Source organism: Quercus suber, unplaced genomic scaffold (genome assembly GCF_002906115.3).
Source record: "Quercus suber isolate HL8 unplaced genomic scaffold, Cork oak 2.0 scaffold_4, whole genome shotgun sequence".
NCBI lineage: Eukaryota > Viridiplantae > Streptophyta > Magnoliopsida > Fagales > Fagaceae > Quercus > Quercus suber.
In genome coordinates, this window is record NW_027069470.1 from 1,900,191 (window position 1) to 1,921,865 (window position 21,675).

Consider the following 21,675-nt stretch of genomic DNA (forward strand, 5'->3'; position numbering starts at 1 on the left):
ACATGGCAAAACGGTCGGATTGGGTTCGGTCGGGTCAATTGGGTCATAGGTCAAAACGGATCACTGGTCAAAATAGGTCAATCGGGTTGTAGGTCAAACGGGTCATGGGTCGAGTTGGGTCGTAGGATGAGTCGAGTTGACCTGTATTTTTCAAACAAGTTTTTTTTGGGAAATAGATGCAATTTGTCAATTGTTTCTAAGTTCCTTAACTGTGATTAGATTCTCACTAGAAATATTGTTACCACTTACCAATTACCATTAAACACTTGATACCCAAATTTGGTGCAACTCTTGTTCCAGCTTTTTAGAAGCTAATCTTGGTATAATTTTCGATCTGTTTAAAGTAGGAAGAAAAAATAAAGGTGGCAAGTAAAGAATGACAAACTATAATAGATTACATAACATATTTAGTGAAGAAGAATAAGTAAATATTTTATGAGAATTACACCTCAATCTCAATCTACTCAACGTTGGTAGACGTGGCAAAACGGGAGGTTTGGGTCGGGTCAATCAGGTCGCTGGTCAAAACGGGTCACGGGTCAAAACGGGTCATTTTTAAGCGGGTTAAACGGGTTACAGCTCAAATGGGTCAGGTCAGAAAATTCTGACCCATTTTGCCATGTCTACCCTCATCCCACATCATACTTATACCTTTGTCTTCTCCCCACTCCACACCATGGATGATATCACTCGTAAATGGGACAGCTTATCACTGAAACCGAAAGAAAGTCATATAGTCCCTTTAACCTCTAATCTTACTAGCGACGGTAAGGTACTTGTGCCAAGTTCTTCACCAAGTGACGCATCAACATGGAAGCAATCTTTTGAATCCTAAAGAGCATATGGAAAACTGAAAAAAGTTTTGATATCCGTGACCTTGGCTCTAACATAGCTATGATTCTTTTTTATGATGAATATGACCTAGATAACATACTGATGCGAGGACCGTAGTCTTTTGATAAGTAGCTGCTTGACCTCTACAAACCAGGGACGAATGAGGCAGTAAAGAATGCCAAATTTGACAGAGAAAGCTTTTGGGTACAGGTTCACGATTTGCCAATCCAGTACATGAGTAAGGTAAATGCTGAGGCTATAGGGAGTACTCTCAGAGTTGTTGTACAAGTTGACACAGGCCCAGTGAGAGACTGTCAAGGGTGATGTCTCCAAGTAAGGATCAATGTCGATATTAGCCAACCTCTCTGTCGAGGAAGAATGGTGCACATTGTTGATTCATCTCCTTCATGGGTATCCTTCTAGCATGAGCACATGTCAATCTTTTGTTACTGGTGTGGTATACTACCATGATGAGAAAGACTGCAAAATGTGGATATGTAGTAAGGGTACTTTATGTAAGGATGAGCAAAAATACGATGCGTGGCTGAGACCTAGTAATGAATGACTTCAAAAACACCCAATCCAGCCACCACAACCTTTCAACAACTTTATCCCCACTACTATCGCGGCACTCTCTGAGACAACCACCACCACCACCACTACCAGTGAGCCATTAGCCACTCTAGCCATTGCTGCAACCGCTATAGGAGATAAGGAAAATGCTGAAATCTCGGTAACGGATGCCAACCAAAATATCCCAACAAACACGAAAATTTTGAAAAGCCACAATCTTTTCTGTTTACATCTCACGGAGATTGATCACGACTTGAATGCTAATGATGAGCCAACTGAGAGTAATACAGCGATAACAGCTGGCACCTTTAATGAAACAGCGGAAAATATGGAACCATGTACTATCACACCTAATGCCATGATGGTCACATCCTTAGAGGGCACATATGTGTTGGATGGCCCTCACAATGGGCCTACTGATGCCACACAACCTGCTACAGCCTAAAACCAAAAGAAGTGGAAAAGAATTATCCTAGCCCAACCCCACACAAACTCCATGGAAACGGACACAACCCAACTAGGCTCCAAATGCAAGCCTGAAGACATAGGTTGGGACATTGATGGCGATAATAAGCAAAAGTTTGAGACTAAAACTCGTATGTTAGGTAAAATTTTTGCAGAACAACTAGGATCAATGGTGGCTGCTACGCAGCTCTGCCAGGTCTAATGAGTATCATCAGCTGGAACTGTAGAGGGCTTGGGAACCCTCGTATAGTTCATGCTCTCCAGTGAGCACTGAATTAAGAAGCTCCTTAGTTGGTTTTCTTGATGGAGCCCAAACTGTCATAGGAAGAAATGAAATACAAGAAGTAAGAACTTGGTTACACTCAAGGCCTAGTCATGGGTCAAAGTGGTGGTCTAGCCTTACTATGGAAACCAGAAACTAAGGTGGCAGTCCAAGGCTTTTCACGTTGGCATATTGACACTCATATCACATGTAACACAATTGGTGCAAAGTGGCGTCTGACCGGCTTTTTATAAGCAACCAGACACTAGTAAACGGGAGGAGATGTGGTCTATCTTAGAATCTTTTGGCCGAGTAAACCAACTGTTGTGGCTCTACATCGGGGATTATAACGAGATTATCATCTAATCTGAAAAATTTGAGGGTAGACTTCGACCAAGTAGACAATTAGATTGATTCTGCTGAGCTATCAACCTTTGTGGTTTTCATGACTTGGGCTTTGTTGGTTCATCGTTCACTTGGTCTAAAACTGATCGCATTGAAGGTCGCTTAAAGATAAGACTTGACAGAGCACTTGCCAACAATGCATAGCAGTTGTTCTTTCACGGTGCTGTTGTCCACCACATATCCATGTCAATGTTGAACCACTCTATGCTCTCTCTTTGCCTTAAAAGTAACTGCCATCATTGACGACCAATCAAAAAGTTTTTCCGATTCAAAGAGATGTGGCTGAGGGACCCCTGCTGTTTTAAAGTGGTTCAAGAATCATGGCAAGAGGGCCTTTATAAAACTGAAGGCTTCCCTATCACGAATTGCCTTGAGAGATGCCGTACAAGGCTATAGACTTGGAATAGGATGGAGTATAGCCATGTGGGACGAACAATAAAGCAATTGCAAAGCAAACTACAAATGTTGGAGAAACAACCCAGTAGCATGGAAACAGCCAATAAGATCAGGGATGTTTGTAAAGCACTGAATGTTTGGCTAGACGTCGAGAGTACTATATGGAAACAACGCTCGCGTAACTTTTGGCTCACTGATGGAGATCGTAACACGAGCTTCTTCCATACCAAAGCTACCAATCAAAAGCAGTGTAATGTGATCCTCGATATATGTGACTTAGATGGGGTTTGGCAGGATGATGAGCAATAGATAGAAAGTATTATTGTCAACTATTTCATAGACATTTTCCACTCACAAGGGCAGATAGATTCAACCACTCTAATAGATGCCATAGAGCCTGTGGTGTCCATTAACATGAATGACTTTCTTACACAAGAATTCAGAGCTAATGAAGTTTATAGAGCATTGAAACAAATGTACCCCAAGAAATCTCCTGGCCTTGACGGTATGCCCCTTTCTTTTATCAGCATTTTTGGTATTTAGTTGGTGATTGTGTTACAAAAACTGTCTTGGACTTCCTCAATCATGGCATAACCCCCCCCCCTCCCCCAAATTTTAATGAGACTCATGTTGTGCTTATACCAAAAATAAAAAGCCCAAAAAGATCACCCAATACCAACCCATCAGTCTTAACAATGTCATATCTCGTTTGGCCTCAAAAGTCTTAGCAAATCACCTAAAATGCTTTCTCCCAAAAATTATTAGTGAAAACCAAAGCGCCTTCATATCTGACCACCTCATCATTGATAATATCCTAGTTGCCTTTGAAACCGTGCACCATATCAAACAAAAGCGTAGTGGTAAAGTTGGGAAAATGACCTTGAAACTTGATATGAGTAAACTTTTGATAGAGTTGAGTGGGGATGCTTGTAAAAACTAATGTATAAAATAGGTTTCCATGAATCATGGGTGAAACTTATGATGAGACGTGTTAGCACTATCACATATTCTATAAATATCAATGAGCAACCCGAGGACACATTATTCCTTCTAGGGGTTTGTGTCAAAGGGACCCCCGCTCCCCTTTTTTGTTTCTTTTTTATGTAGAAGGTTTATCAGCTTTAATCAGGAAATCAGTGGAGTTGGGACTTTTGAGTGGTGTAGCCGCATGTCCAAGGGGCCCAAAAATATCTCATCCTTTTTTTTTTTTTTTCTTTTGTGTGCAGATGATAGCCTGATCTTCTACAAAGCCACCATTGAAGAATGTTTCCATACTTGAGGAAGTACAGGAAATCTATGAAGCCTCATCTGGCTAGCATCTAAATCATGAGAAGACCTCTCTATTTTTTAGCCGAAACACGTCCCAAGATATCTAAGATGCCATCAAAAATTGTTTTGGGGCTAAAGTCATTTGGCAACATGAAACCTAATTGGGGCTGCCGTCTTTGGTAGGAAAATCAAGGTGCAACCCTTTTCAAGCTTTGAAGGAAAAGTTAAACAATAAGCTTTCTGGCTGGAAAGAAAAATTATTGTCTCATACAAGGAAGGAGATTCTCATGAAGGCGGTGGCTCAAGCAATCCCAACATATATGATGAGTGTGTTCCAACTCCCACATGCCTTATGTGATGAACTAACAAGTATTGTTAGAAGTTTTTGGTGGGGACAAAACAATGGAAGGAACAAGGTAGCATGGACCAGTTGGGATAAAATTTGTGTACCCACAAAATTGAGGGCGACTTGGGATTCCAGGACCTAAAGGCTTTCAACCTTGCTCTTCTAGCCAAGCAAGGTTGGCGCCTACAAACAAACACTTCGTCACCAGTCCACAGAGTCTTCAAAGCTCGGTATTTTCCTGAAACTGATTTCCTTAAAGCTGAAATGGGGTCAAAACCATCATATGCATGGAGAAGCATCATTGCTGCTCAAGGGATAGTCAAGCAAGGCTACCAATGGCAGGTCGGCAATGGGAGCTCCATTAGAATTTGGACTGATAAGTAGCTGCCCACTTGTTCTACTTTTTGCATCACCTTCCACCAACATGCCCTGCCAGTGGACACGCATGTAAGCACTCTCATTGATTATGATACTAGAAATTGGAGGATTGGCCTCATTAAAGAAATCTTCCTACCACATAGTGCCCAGGCAATCCTAAGCATCCCACTAAGCCTTCACCATCCACCGAATTGCATTATTTGGGCATACACGCCGAATGGTCACTTCATAGTGAACTCAGCCTATAAAGTTGCCCTCTCCCTTTCACACACTCCAAATAGGTCTTCTAGTGGTCCATCAAATAACCAGACTAGTAGCATGTTTTGGAAAACTCTGTGGTGCTTGAATGCTCCTAACAAAATCCAATCATTTGCATGGAGAGTGTGCAAAAATTTACTCCCAACGAAGTCCTACCTACAACGCAGAAAAATCCTATGATCCCACCTGTGATGCTTGTGGCATAGCGGTCGAAACAAGCGGACATGCATTATGGGCTTGTGAGAAAGGTCAGGTAGTTTGGCTTATCTCGGGCTTGCCTATCCACAGCCATGGCCTACGGTTTGATAGTTTCCTTGACTTTCTCTAGCATCTTGTTTTCTACCAACATGTTGGGGATGAGTTATTGGGACTTAGTATCACTATCACATGGAGTTTATGGAAGAATCGGAATGCAGCTCGAACAGGTGGAACCTGGCAACCCAGCACACTCATATTTCAGACGGCAGTCAAATTGATAGAGGAATATCAGCTCACAAACCACAAGATTATGGTACCAACTATCGCCACAAATACCAACTAGGACTCGCCACAGAGCCTCTGGTATAAGGTGAACGTCGATGGCCTTGTTTTTCGCTCTCTTTAGGCCTCTGGTGTCGAGGTCGTTGTTAGGGACCATGTAGGACAAGCAGTTGCAGCACTGAGTAAGAAACTGTGGGTGCCACTTGGTTCGTTAGAGGCAGAAGCAAAGGCAATGGAGGAAGCTATTGACTTTGCCTTGGACATCGGACTATAGGACATGGTCTTTGAACGCGACTCGGAGGTACTCCATGATGCCCTCACTGGAGACATGCCCTCTACAACTATAGTGAATGCCATCTCCTTTTGTCTTCTGCGGCTCCAAGACTTCAAATCAGTAAAACTCTCACATGGTCGAAGTCGTCAAAGTCATCAAGGGAATAAACCGGTTCACATCTTGGCACAATATGCTAGAAGTTTAGAAACATTTGTAATTTGGATTGAGGATAATCCTACACCTATTAAGTCTGCATTGGCTCAAGATGTAATGACTTTTGCATCATATTAATTAAACTGAAGTATTTCATATAAAAAAAAAAAAAAAAACCTACAAAGCATGACTTTAGTAGTTAGTAATTTACCCCCTCCCCCCAAAAAAGGATTTTGTAAATTGTGAAAATCCATCAAGAAAATGAGGTTCAAAACCATATTTAAGAAAAAAGAGAAAATAAAGGGAAAACAAAAAAGAAATGGCTTAGTTCAAAAAATCTCATTATTCCTTACTACCAAGAATTAATGATGAGACTAAGAGCGTTGTATCTCAATTGACACTTCTTGATAATTCTAATGGAAATGTCTAGCATTCAAAACAAAGGATTATTATTCTCTTATGATTTTGTAAGGGATAAATCCAAAATTGAAGCCCTAAGAAAGATTAAGTTTACATCTTCTCTTACCTTATATTTTTCAAAAAAAAAAAAAAAAAAGAAAAGAAAAGAAAAAAGGCAACACTACTAAGTTTAGCCCTTTAGAAACTTTTTTTTTTCCCTACTATTATTAATTTATTATCTATTATCTATGTTGTAAGTTCCAATTAACTCAATTGTTAAAGTGTAAAGAGTAATTATAAGGAACCAAATGCCATAAGTTTAAATCCTATCGTATTTATTAAAAAAAAAAAAAAACTACTTATCTATGTTAGAATAAATTCATGAGCTTTTAATTTTGAATGCCCCTTGGTATAGATTTATTTTGATAAATTTTGAAAATAAATTATTTGAAAAAGCTTAGTAAAAAAGGGGTTTTAATTATTTTTAAAAGAAAAATCTACGTCTACAATATTTTAATAGTAATTCACAACAAATTTAAGGTGCAAGCTGTTATTTGTAGGTAAAAAACTAATTTCAATTTTGGGTTTAGAATCTAAATTAAATCTATCAAAACTTACCACATAAAACTTGTAAGTAAATTGCTGTGAAATATTGTGAAGATACTCATTTTTAAAAACCCTAGCAGACTATTCCAAAAAAAAAAAAAAAAAAGAAAAACCTAGAAAGAAGAAAAAGAAGTCCCATGAGTCGAGTGGGGGAGAGCGGAGTGTAAGCACGCGGAAGTGGTGAGAGTGGTGATACAACCAAATTGAATGGTAAAAGGGGTGACTAAGAAGTAAGAAGACTTTGCTTCTGCTGGCTGGCTTTGTGTGATATTTGGGGTTTTGACCACAGAAAGCTATTCATGTGTCCTTTTTTTGAAGTATTCTTTTTTTTTTTTTTTTTTTTTTTGTTCAAAAGAAAATTAGGAAGTGTTTTTAAATATATTTTTGGTAGTGTTTTTAGAGAGGGGAAATTGGGTAGTAAAAGCACAGGTGAAGGTGCTGCTGTGCTGCCATAAACAAAGAGCCAAAAAAACAAAGACTAAAAAAAAGACCTTAATTAATTAGAGACAGAGGAGAGAGAGAGAGAGTGAGACAGAGAGACTATTGCAAGGTTGTTTTTGTTCACTGTTTTTGGGTTCTTCTCCCTCTTCCTCTGCATCCTCATCTTTCTTTGTGTCCATAACCATCACCATCATCAGCAGATCCAAGTCAAACTCATCCCCTTCTCTCTCTCTTTAACTGGTGAGCCTCTCTTTCTCTCTGTAATTTTTATCTTTTTATATGTATGTATGTATGTATGTATGTGGTATGCTTAGCAGTGATTGATTGATCTAAAGTTTTAATCTTTGTTTGAAAAATGTGTTTTTGGTTTCTGGGTTTCTTTGTTTTGATCGCCCCTTAATCAATTTTTGCTTCTTTAAAAAAAAAAAAAAAGTTCTAATGATTCTGTATTGAGATGGGTATTGTGAAATTTTTTCAAATTTTGATTCCCACTTTCTGTTTGATTGGTAGTTTCTGATTCTTGGGGTTGGATGTTTTCTTGATTCACAGTTTGGTGATCTATGAGTTAATGGGCTCAGTGGTGATCAGAATTGGTACTGTGGTTGTATGGGCGGAACAAGAAGTTAATTTTTGTAGTTTCGAACTGTTGTAATTGAATTCCTGGTTGTGGACAATTGAACAAGCTTCTGATTACTTCAATTTTGAGTTGCTGAATACAAGGGTTGGACTTAATTCGTGTAAATAGTCCAATACCTTGGCTGTTGTATGGATTCTGTGAATAAAAAGTGAGCTATTATAGTTTGCAGTGATTGGTACAATGGGTGGGATTTGCTCGAGGACGGGAAGATTCACTGTCGATGTGACTGTAGATAATGCTCCCGGTCGAAGCTTTCCACATGCTAATGGTCATGCCAATGATGAGTCTAGAATGGTTTTTCAGTCTCCTTCATTGCCCGTTAAAATAAATACTCATTCGACCCCGTCCCCCATTGGTGAAAGGGATAAGCAGTTGAGAGATCCATATTCGAATTCGGAGACAAATGTAGTTTCTTGTGGACTGAGTCAGGAAGAAATGACTGATGGGATTCCCCGCATGTCTAGGGTGTTATCGAACAAATCTAGATCAACCAAGTCTAAGCAGGCAGCTGTTGCAAAGGTAGGTTCTACCTTGTTGTTTGCTTGTTTTTGCTCTACTGTTGTTTTGGAACTAAGAATTCATCTTTTGATTGAAAAATGGATGGAATGATGGGGCTACTAGAGGCAGGTTCCTATTTCTTCTAGGTATGCTTGTTTTCGGTAGCATTTGTGGCCATAGACTTGCCAATGGGCTAAAGCTCAGTCGGCACTTCCTTCTCTCATAATAATGGGATGGAGGGTGAGGTTGTGGGTTCAAGACCCATTTGTTGGGTGGGTAACTTACTAATTGAAAAAAAAAAAATTTGTGGCCATAGGCTCTTCCTTGGAGGGAATCCATTAATATAAATTGAAGCTTTCAAAATAAGGATGGCAAAATGTAGCAATGATGTCAGTTCATGAATTCCTTAAAGCAATCTATCTATTCTTTTCATGGTTGACTTGGAATAGAATTTTAAAATGCAATGTTAAATTAGTTGGGACATATGTCTCCATTCATTGGAAGCAGATTTGGAAACCAAAGCCTCATTGAAAATTAAGGCCTTGTCTTGGGTTTCTGAATTTTGACTATTTTGCCATTTGGGGGGGGGGGGGGATTAAAGTGTTTCCTTTAATGTCATGGTGAAGTCCTTTCTTTAGAAGAATATTTGGAAGCTCCAGAGCCCTTTCCTAATATCCTTTTCTAATCATGGCCTTACCCTATGTTGTTGCTTATGGTTGAATAAACAATTTAGAAACATGTTATAATATCACAAATGTGACAAAAACTAAGCATGTAAGAAAGTGGCATGGTTGAAGTTTTATAATCTGTCCCGGTATGAGAAAAAGTTATAATCAAGGATTTGATTCAATCATCAGATTATTGATTGTAAGTTCATTCCCATTTTGGGGAGAACAGATATACAGATTCTTTGATTCTAGTTAATTAGGAGAGACTTAAACTAAGAATAGATTCTAGAAGCTAAGAAGGGCATTTTAAGCATTTTCAGTAATTTTGTTCATTGATATTCTGTAGTAATTAAATTTCTAGAAAAATATACAGGAAGAGCTTAAATGCTAATCATTTCTTAATATTTTAATGAATTTGAACTTTAGTATGTAGCAACAAGAAGTGTTGACGCATAGAAAAAGCTCTGATACCAATTTTGATGTAGGATCTTTATAAATTCAGTACTAAATTAGGGTTCTTGAGATCTTGAAGAATTCTTGAATATGCTTTGAAGTTTAAGGGTACAAAGGTTGGATCCTGAATGAGTAGAGGGTTGTTTGGTGTCAAAACAATGAATATAACGAGAAACAAAGACAGATAAAACTCTAGGCAATTACAACTAAAAAGGAGAAGGCAATCACACACTCAAAACTTGAAATAAGCTACTGGAATTTTAATAAATTTGATCTCTCTTTATTTGAATGTTATTGACAAGGATAAAGCCTTTTTTTTTTTGGACCTATTGCCAAACCCTTTCCTCAAATGACTAGGACTCCTGAATAACCTTTTCCAAGAAAGATAAGGACTCCTAATAACAAAGAAAAGTAACTAAGAACTTAATCAAATAAAGTTCTAAAAATAGAGAATTAAGACATGGGTCTCTAGGATAGCCCATTCCGAAAAATCTGAAAATTACCAAACTACCCCTAATTAGCAAAACTTTAATAAAATTGAACCAACAACTTTCTAACCTAAAGAAACTTAATATTAAGACTCAATAATAACTAATGTAGCCAATGAAAGGTGCAAGAAGGCCCCACATCGAAATTAGACCACAATTTTTGAATATTTTGATATTTTTGTTTATTCTTATACTCTTCATTGCTTGTAGCAAATGTATGGCAAGCTTTGAAGTTCTAGAAAGGCTTATTCTTTGGCCAATACAGGTCCATATTAGATAGAGTTCAGTACCTTCATGTTCTCCACTGTAAGAGAAATTATAGGAGAGGACTGATAGGCATGTAGCATTTCCCGGTTAAATTGCTTGATTGTTTCCATCAATTACTTACAAGCAACCAATTAGGGCCTGTTTGGTAGAGTAAAATATAGTTTCCATATCAAAGATTGTTTAGGAAAATGGAAGAAAATTTTTTTTTTTTGGAAACCTAATTGGTCATTGCTTAATGGACATTTTATAGGAATCAGTTTCACTTACCATGCTTTTGGCACAATGATTTTATCTATTTTTTGAAACGGAAAATGGTTGTGGTCTTTAATCAATGTTGCACGCTTGGGGGTACCCGTCAGGGTGCAGCCTAGTAGTTGGAGGCTTGGGATGAGCTGTAGGCCCAGACATATAGGGTTTGATCCTCACTAGGAGTTCCCCTGGATTATCTAATACAAGGTTTTGGCATGTGAGGTCGTGTATCTGTGGCTTACTCCTCAAGGGTGGGTCCAAAGGGCCCTCTGCCTTGGTGAGGTTCCACATCATCAAAAAATAAAAATGTTGCACACTTGGGGGCAAGGAGACCATGGTGACAATGTATCCTTTGCTAGGGAAAATGGATTTGTAGAGTGGTGGAGACAAATGTTTTTCTTGAAGGAGCCGTATGGTGTTACCTTGTGAAATAATATTATCCTAATTCAGTGTAAACTTTTAAAGTCAATTTCATAACTTCATTAAAATTGAGGAATTATGTTTCAAGATTGCTCTTTCTGGAAAAAGGGATGGTCATTTCATTTATTTTTCATACTTATTTAGAATTTTAATTTGTAAAAAATTTATAACATTTCAATACAAGTATCAAGAAAAAAATATTTTAATATTTTGATCAAAATATCTAATGGTTGTTTTAATACTTTTATATGATCAATTTAATTAAAATCATTGGATATTTTTAAAGAAACACTGGTGTTGGTGAAAGTTTGAGGTGCACTAAAGTGCAGAGGTCTCTTGGATCCTAGGCACAAAGTGCAAGTTCAAGGGTAGCTTGATTGAAGTAAATTTCACATTTATAGAAAAAAATAATAAAGTAAAATTTTAAAACAGTTAAGAATGGGTAATATAACAATCAAATGATAAGCTAATCATTTAAAATTTATATAAGATTCCTTTAGTAAAAGCATTCATGAGTAATGGTGCCCCAGTAAAAGGAATTGGGGAGGATAAATTGTGCTGGAAACTAGATAACAAAAAAGGATTCATAGTGGGTTACTATTGGGTTCTACTTTGCATTAGTGATCAATCTTTTTTGGGTTGGATGTCAGTTTTGCATAGTTAGTCCTTAAGGTATGTTCTTGATTTGATAGATATGTATTTGTGTGATTAATTGCATGGTCCCTACTCTTTTTCCTTCGTTCACTACCGTGAACTCCTTGTATTTTTCTTGCTTTTTTTTATTTATTAATAATATTCTCTTCTTACTTATCAAAAAAAAAAAAAAAAAAAAATTGCATGGCCGCTAGTTGTATACTCCTTGTTACTTGGGTGACTCTTTGTTTATATCAATACTTTTTAATTACTTATTTAAAAGAAATTATATAAGAATTTTATATAATTCTCGTGTTTTACAAAAATATCTCTCCTTAAATCTTAGAGACCATAATGCCTAATAATTTATAACTAATTTTAGGTATCTTTAGAGACCTTAATGCCCTATAGCTAATATTAGGTAGTGAATGTAAGTCTCTAAGCAGCCAAACACAAGAAGAGAAAATTATTATGAAAAAAGTATATCACACTATTTTTTCGGCATGAGTGAAGGAACTGCCAAACAAAAAAGTTTACATTAAAACTCTAATTTGATTTTGCTATCTGCAATGTAATGTCTATCTAATTTGTATTTTAGTCCTTTGATAATAGCATAATATTTATAATTTAGTTACAGATGGATGTGAATTTTTTTTTATTACAATAAATTCAAATTTCTCCTAAACTTTGCTTCCTTTATTTGATGGTGTGCGTGTGTGTAAATTTTTTGGGGGGGGGGGGGTGGGTGGGGGGAATAGTAATAGTAATTTTACAGGCTTTTTAATTTTTCTGAATTTCAAAGGGCTCCAGCTCTCCATGTGGCTTGGCCATTGGATTTGTATGTTTCCTTTCCCTTGTTCACTCCCTGTGTACTAGGATGTTCCTTTTTTATATCAATATACTTATTACTTATCAAAAAAAAAAAAAAAGTTTTTGGTCTGTATGGTTGATTATCGATAGAGATAGAAGCATGACCAAGGTTATGCTGATGAGCCTTAGTAAGATATGACTTTTAGGGTCCAAAAGAGCTCAAGTTTTGGTGGTAGTTTGACATGGTTGAAGAACATTCAAATGAGAGAATAATAAAGAAGCAAAAGGAGATTAGAATAAAGAGAAAGGCACCAAGATATCAAGCATTTAAGCTTTAAGTTTTAAATATAATTTCCATTGCTTTAATCCATTAAGATTTTTTATATATAAGTAAATAAGTATTTTATTGAACAAGATTACTTCATGTACATGAAAATAAACACAAAGAAATCTGAAAAATTACACAGGTTATGTATAGAAAGATAATGATTCTAAAATAAAGGATTTAATCCTCTCACCCGAGACCAATCAAACAACCATTTAAGAGTTATAAAATAAAGGATTTAATCTACTAAGAATTAGTGTGCAATTAAGAATAACAATGATGGAGGCAGAGACAAAGTTCTTTCTCGAATAGAGCATGAAATATGGTTGCATTATGCTTGATGCAGAAAGCTTGGAGGGAGAGGAAATGACTTTTGAGGGGCAAGAGCTTTCTATAGAGAGGTAGAAATCACACGAAATTGGACGATAATAGACTGTCTAGTTTGTCAGATTTCTTATATTCATTATGTTTTAATTCTCAAGGGAATGTTGGGTATATCACTAGTATACTCAGTGTTTTCCCTTTGTCCCTTGTGTATTCTTTTTCATTAATGCAAATGACTTAAAAAAGAAAAGAAAAAGAAATAGGGTGCAATTTAGTTTATATATATATATATATATATAGGTAATAAAACTTTATAATTTCTTCCACCCTGTCAACCTTATTTCAAGCTTCTCCAAGATAGGGTTCCAAATAGTTGTCGACTTATAAGGGGCTCCAAGAGGCATGCCAACATAAGGCATTGTCAGACTTCCCCACCTTGCAGCCCAAAATATCCGCCAATGCATTAATATTATCAACTAGTTGAGCCAAGGATTATATTTTTAGGATTAGTTTATCTTAAATTAAGCATGACCTTAGCACCTAGCTTAGCATGTTCATGGTTGGTTCATTAATTTTTGAATAAGCTCAAGTTCAATTGAATTTGCCTAATACATAGCTAAATGTTTCGGGTTATTATTTTTATTTTTATTTTTGTTTTTATAAATAGCTAAATGTTGGGGTTATGACATTGAGGCTTCATTTGTTAGAGAAATATAAAAAGTGGGAGGATAGAAAAGTAAGCCGAAAGAAAATTCATGTTCCATCATGGATGTTTGGTTGGAAAGATAAAATGAATGGATAGCTTTTGGTTGTTTGGTAGAGAAGAAGGATGTGAGGAAAGAAAAGTGGTTTAGAATCCCAACAGTAGCACGATTGGGTGGGGACATGCCTCATAAATTGAAGGTCACTAGTTTGAATCTCTCCATCTTCGTCCCCTTGTGGCCAAAACTTGTTAAAAAAAGAAAAGTGGTTAACAGTATAATAACCTACTACGAACTTTATACATGTATGCATGTATGAATTTCAACATTTCATTTTAACAATAATGATGCGAGACACAAGTAGGTAGACAATAGAGATAAAAGGGACAAAGAAGATAAACAAAACAAACCCTAGACTTAACCACCTAGAATCTGCCTGAAAGCCTTAGGCATCACTACCAGAGGGTGTTTGGCATCACCACCAAACAAAGAGAAAATATTCTCAAATTATAGATTTCTTATTCAAATTGTACTCTTTCACAATTACGAGAACACTAGTTAAATAGGGTTTTTGGGTTACATCAATATGGAAATATCTAATCAGGCTACAATTAAATCCCATAAAACCCTCAACATTAAAGACCAAATTCAAAAAGAAAAATAATTTCAAATTCAAAAAATAAAATCTGAAATAATTTTGATTTGGTGCTCCTTGCATCATGAAGCCTAGGTTTTTTCTTGTTATTTTTCTTCTTTTTTGTAATATTTTATACTCTTCCTTTTATTTCCTATTTTTCAAGCATGTTCTGCATTATAGGTGCCTGTTTACATCTTATGAGTAAGTTGACAAGATAGGTTTCTATTATTTTCCATGGTTGCTGAAATGTTAGATGATGGTTTCTGCAATTTATTCTATAATTTGGCTCTTCGTTTAATAGGAAAAACCATTCTCATAAAAAAAATATTGTGATAATATAGTAGATATTATTGCTGTAGGCATAAAATGTTCTTGTTTTATAGGTTTCGGAGGTGAGCTCACTTTTGGGGAGAGCTGGTACTGCTGGGCTTGGGAAGGCAGTTGAAGTTTTGGACACGCTTGGTAGTAGCATGACCAATTTGAACCTCAATAGTGGTTTTACCTCAGGGGTTACAACAAAAGGGAATAAAATTTCAATTTTGGCCTTTGAAGTTGCAAACACGGTTGTTAAGGGTGCCAATCTAATGCAATCCCTTTCAAAGGAGAACATTAAACATTTAAAGGAGGTGGTACTTCCATCAGAAGGGGTGCAAAATTTAATTTCGCGAGATATGATTGAACTCCTGAGAATTGCTGCAGCTGACAAGAGGTGCGTAGGCAGAGACAGTGATAATTTTTTCTAATGTTTTTGTCATTAACTTTGATTTTCTGCTCAATCATTTTTATAATTATTAGATGAATAGAAAAAAGTAATCATATTGTTGTGCAATTCTGGCAGAGAAGAATTGAAGGTTTTCTCTGGAGAAGTGGTGCGTTTTGGAAATCGTTGCAAAGATCCTCAATGGCACAACTTGGATCGCTATTTTGATAAGTAATACTAGTTGAACTTGTCTCTATTACCTTGTACGTGTTCTTTAAATATTTCAAATGAGGTCATCATGTTTTGCTGTGTGCTATCTTTATGATATTTTAGGTTGGGTTCAGAACTTAGCCCCCAGCGGCAATTAAAGGAAGAAGCAGAAAATGTGATGCAGCAATTAATGAATTTGGTTCAGTATACAGCTGTGAGTATTTCCAAATCACCTTTACATTCTATTGATCAAAGATAAAATTATGGATTGGATGAAAGTACAATACTAATACCAATACCAATTCACGTGGAAGGGGGGGGACAAAGTGTGATGCTGATGACTAAAAAATTATTGATTATGAACGCTTGATGCTGCCTTAACGTTATACCTTGGAAATTTACTGAAGAGGAAACAAACCTCTTTCTTGGTTGCAGGAATTATACCATGAGTTGCATGCCTTGGACAGATTTGAACAGGATTATCGGCGTAAACATCAAGAAGAGGATAACTCAAATGCTGCTCAAAGAGGTTGCACAACTTGAATTTCTTGTTTGTTCAAGTTTTGTAATTTAGAAATGTTTTTTTTTTTTTTTTTTTTTTACATAGTAAAAAATATATAATGCTTATTAAAAAGCATAAAACAGTAGAAATTTTTTCAAGTTGACTGTAGGAACCTGAATGTCTAGTTCTGTTGATTCTTTAATATGGGTCATGGCCGTTCTCAGGTTTGGCTATATCCAGCGTAAGAATTTTTCACCATTACTGGTTTTGTGATAGTTGTATATCTAAACATGGGATGCGTGTGTAAGTGTAATTTTTGAACCCCAAAAAAAATTTAATAATGTTTCATTGATATTGAAAAAAATGTACATAATGTGCAAGTTGCATTCTCTAATTCTTAATTTGTAATATGTTTGTATCTTTGTAGTGCGAGCCTGCCAGGCCTAGGCATGATGTATTTCTGTGGCTAGTCCAATGGCAACATTTTACCTTATATCTCAGAACTTGGTCTGGCTTGGGTTTAGTCTATGGCTCTTCTTGAGCTAAAATATACAAAGTCCCCTAGTTCTAAATTCATAATGTGCTGTATTAAATCCTGATAAATTAAGGGGGATACCTTTTGTTTTAAATCTTGTTTCTTTGTTAACATACTAAATATCATTTTCATAACTTATTTATTTTTGACAAGTAGGAGACAGCCTTGCAATTTTAAGAGCAGAGTTAAAGAGTCAAAGGAAGCATGTAAAAAGTTTGAAGAAAAAATCGCTCTGGTCCAAGATTTTGGAAGAGGTAGCAATTCAGTACTGCTTTATGTAGCTCTTTCTAGGTGCATATGGAGAGAATGTTTGGCAACTTTGTGTTTCTACATATTAATGATTCAACTTCGCTGGTTTATTTGTTTTATGATGCTATCGCCATTATGCATTCAGAAGCTGTATACACAGTAGCAGTGGACTGTTCTTTTTCCATTCTTCTTTAGTGATAGCCTCATAATGATACCGTTTGTCGCTTACTTTTGAAGTTGTTTCTAATGAACTATTTGTTATTGTTCCTTTCTAAAAGACCAATCTGTTATCATTTGCAGGTGATGGAGAAACTCGTTGACATTGTCCACTTCTTGCATTTGGAGATTCACGAAGCCTTTGGTAGTGCTGGTATGCATTCCAAACATTGATGAAATTTCTGATTATAGCCATCTAAAGGAATTTCTTGCTCTTCTCTCTTGCCTCCTCCTGGGAACGGTTGATGAAAAGTCTCGCATTTTTTGTTCCTGTTTTAATATGCAAACCTCCAAAAACTGTATTTGTGTTCAACTGGGATCAATGAACACAAAATCAGGTTTATTTTAATGAATAGGAAGGAAGTATATTCATTGGGAAAGAACAGATACTTCTTTGGGTGGTTGCAGTAATGCAGTTTGTGTTTCACAAAAAGTAAGCAAACAAAGTATCACCAAAAATAGTGTGTAGAAAAAGTGTCGTGTCACTCAAAATATTGAATCTTTGCTGGATTGTCGTTGTCCTTATTGTAACCTTTTAAAGAAAAAAAATTGATCATTTCTGAGCCTTGTAAGATGGTCCAAAATTGTTGCCAAATTGGGTTGCAGATCTATCTGATAGAATGATAATGTCCTTTATTTATTTATTTTTTGTTGTTCCTTTTGAAGAGGTTATTAACTAACATTCCATCTATAAAGATGCTATATTTTAAATTATTTATTTCTTGACATGGCCTGTCTCGCTTTAAACAGCGCTTGAAATCGAAGTTTGGGTTTTATTAATTCAATGAACTTGTTCTGTTTTTCCCACTTTGACCTTGCAGATGATGACAAGCCAGTGAAAGGTTCTCAGAACAACCATAAAAAATTGGGGTCTGCTGGTCTTGCATTGCATTATGCAAATATTATTACCCAAATTGATACCATTGTGAGTTTATTATTCATCCAGTCTTGACATTTCTTTAGCTTTACTACAGTGGTTTTGTTATGTTCACTGTAACTAGGTTGTTCCTCCAGAACATATTTTAATGTTACTCTGCAAAAGGGTGGTGTGGATTAGAGGGAAAAAAATGCATATCCACTACTAGCTTGTAAGATGATGTTTTGTTGACACACCTAAAATGTATAGACTAAAATGTTCTTGTATTGTAAATCTATTCAGAGGAAGCATCTATATAGGAGGGCTTCAGGGTATGTTAAACTCTGTTCTTGTCAACATATAGGAGTGCTCATCCTCCTGTGTCACCTCTCAACATCTCTATTGTTCTATACCAATTTTTTTTTCCTTTCCTATTCTAGTTTTTCTTTTCTTTAGGTCTCTCTATCTTTAGATTTTGATAATCCAAGTCTGGAGCATAAACCTAAATACCTAGTTATTTCAACCGCACACACGCACACACATATATAAAGCCTTTTGGTACAAGGTACACAAGCCTTTTGGTACAAGGTACAAATATTTAAATTTTTTTATAAGCCAAACCATTTACTGATGCTATTGCGGTCATCAGGAAAAACAACCCTGTTGTTTGGGGGTATACTTGTTTCCCAAAGCATCTTCAACCTAAACTATGCATTTTGTTAACATTTTTCCTAAAATTACACAAATTAATAGCTGGTTAGTCTCTTTTGCTTAACATTTTAATGGTCTTTAAATAAATGGCTTAGGGGTAGAAAGGTATAAGCAATTGGTATTGGATTATCTGCTCTTTTGTTGAAACTACGATTAATCTGTTCACTGTTACTGTCACCATACATGATATGGATATACAGCATATGGATTAAATAATTTGTGTATGGTTTTGATAAATAATAAGTTTTACCCAAGTACACAAAAATATACTGTAGGTGTGTTAGATTAAATGATTAAATTCATCATTTTCATAACAACTTAAGCTTTTGGGTTAATTAGTAATTTATAGTAGTATCAGAGCAGGAGGTCTTGATTTCAAACCTTGTCTCCACCTTACCTTCCATTTGAAAAATTCCCATATGTTTGGCCTCACTTAATCAGGGCAGTTTAGGCTCGCATGTGAATGTGGAGTGTTAGATTAAATTAGTAAATTCACCATTAACATCTTGAGCTTTTGGAAAAAAAAAAAAAATCAGTAATTTATCAAGGTGCACACTAATTAAACTCTAAAGTTGCAATGGTTAATGAAATCTAATAAGTTTGAAAAAGAAAATAATGCTGACTCTATAATCCATTAATACAAGGTTCTGAAAAGTGCAATTCTTTAGTTATTTTGAAACATGCTTTTATGATTTAAGACCTTTTCACAAGCTTGCTTTCTGGGCATGAGATGAATGTAACACCTGGACATGTGACTGAAACATCACAAACAAGCTCATGTAACAATGAAGCAGTTGGAAACGTTTGATCATATTGTCCATATATATTTCTTGTAGTGCTTAGTTTTATATATTTGTATGTTACTAGCATGTAATCATTTCCAATGATTACGGCTTTCCTTGGGGAAGTTTTACTTCAGCTGTGATGGTTAAATTTTTGGTTGTGAATTCCATGGAACTAGTATTAACTCATAGGTACTCCTGGTTAGTTAAAGTATGTATCACTGATGAGAAGCATGTAAGGATGGAAAAGAATTGGGGGGGGGGGGGTTGTGGGCGGGGGGAATAGTAATAGTAATTTTACAGGCTTTTTAATTTTTCTGAATTTCAAAGGGCTCCAGCTCTCAATGTGGCTTGGCCGTTGGATTTGTATGTTTCCTTTCCCTTGTTCACTCCCTATGTACTAGGATGTTCCTTTTTTATATCAATATACTTATTACTTATCAAAAAAAAAAAAAAAAAAGTTTTTGGTCTGTATGGTTGACCAAGGTTATGCCGATGAGCCTTAGTGAGATATGACTTTTAAGGTCCAAAAGAGCTCAAGTTTTAGTGGTAGCTTGACATGGTTGAAGAACATTCAAATGAGAGAATAATAAAGAAGCAAAAGGAGATTAGAATAAAGAGAAAGGCACCAAGATATCAAGCATTTAAGCTTTAAGTTTTAAATATAATTTCCATTGCTTTAATCCATTAAGATTTTTTATATATAAGTAAATAAGTATTTTATTGAACAAGATTACTTCATGTACATGAAAATAAACACAAAGAAATCTAAAAAATTACACAGGTTATGTATAGAAAGATAATGATTCTAAAAATTAAGGAATGGAGTTACTATTAGTAAGCCTCTCACCCGAGACCAATCAAACAACCATTTAAGAGTTATAAAATAAAGGATTTAATCTACTAAGAATTAGTGTGCAATTAAGAATAACAATGATGGAGGCAGAGATGAAGTTCTTTCTCGAATAGAGCATGAAATATGGTTGCATTATGCTTGATGCAGAAAGCTTGGAGGGAGAGGAAATGACTTTTGAGGGGCAAGAGCTTTCTATAGAGAGGATGAAATCACACTAAATTGGACGATAATAGACTGTCTAGTTTGTCAGATTTCTTATATTCATTATGTTTTAATTCTCAAGGGAATGTTGGGTATATCACTAGTATACTCAGTGTTTTCCCTTTGTCCCTTGTGTATTCTTTTTCATTAATGCAAATGACTTAAAAAAGAAAAGTAAAAGAAATAGGGTGCAATTTAGTTTATATATATATATATATATTTATAGGTAATAAAACTTTATTTTTTTTTTTGATAAGTAAAAAGATGTATATTCAAAGAGCTACCTCATGAAAAACAAAAGGTAGAGCAAGGAGTACAGAGAAGGAAACAAACAATAAGAAAAAACAACAAAACAAACATAAGCCAACATAAGAACTAAGTACAGAGCAGAGAATTAAGGAACAAAGGGAGAGAGTCACTAGAGGTGATTCCCCAAGCCCTAGTCCAATAAAAAAGAGAACCACTAAAGAAAGCGAGCAACTGATTATCGGATTTGTCCGTATCCTCAAAGGTTTGCCAATTCTGCTCCCTCCAGATACACCACATAAGGCACAAAGGAGCTAAATTCCAAATGCTAGAAGAATGCTTTCCAAACCAATTCCACCAACCAAAAAGCGTATCTGCAACCGATCTTGGCAGAACCCAAGAGATCCCAAAAGTTCTAAAAACCAAGCTCCACAGCAGATAAGCTTTTTCACAATGAAGAAGCAGATGATTCACCGTCTCCCCATTACTACGACACATAATGCACCGGTCAACAAAAACCACTCCTCTACGCCTCAGAATGTCTCCTGTAAGAATCTTCTCCCAAGTTGCAGTCAAAACAAAGAAAGAGATGCACGGAGGAGCCTTAACCTTCCAAATACCTTTCCAAGGAAAGATAATAGGCAAAGGACAACGAAAAAATTGGACGATAATAGACTGTCTAGTTTGTCAGATTTCTTATATTCATTATGTTTTAATTCTCAAGGGAATGTTGGGTATATCACTAGTATACTCAGTGTTTTCCCTTTGTCCCTTGTGTATTCTTTTTCATTAATGCAAATGACTTAAAAAAGAAAAGTAAAAGAAATAGGGTGCAATTTAGTTTATATATATATATATATATTTATAGGTAATAAAACTTTATTTTTTTTTTTGATAAGTAAAAAGATGTATATTCAAAGAGCTACCTCATGAAAAACAAAAGGTAGAGCAAGGAGTACAGA

General features: G+C 35.8%; 1 protein-coding gene across 2 annotated transcripts in view; it reads left to right on the top strand.

Moving 5' to 3' along the window:
• The first annotated feature begins 7,500 nt into the window (after window positions 1-7,500).
• LOC112000826 (protein PSK SIMULATOR 1) overlaps window positions 7,501-21,675 on the top strand; it is a 28,498-nt gene continuing 14,323 nt past the window's right edge. Inside the window, exons 1-2 of one of the 2 annotated variants that reach the window (XM_065770890.1) lie at window positions 7,501-7,779; window positions 8,089-8,695. In XM_065770890.1, the coding sequence (XP_065626962.1) occupies window positions 8,357-8,695 (339 nt within the window). In that variant the 5' untranslated portion in view covers window positions 7,501-7,779; window positions 8,089-8,356. The remainder of the gene's footprint in view (window positions 7,780-8,088; window positions 8,696-21,675) is intronic. The other variant, XM_065770887.1, reaches the window with a different exon arrangement.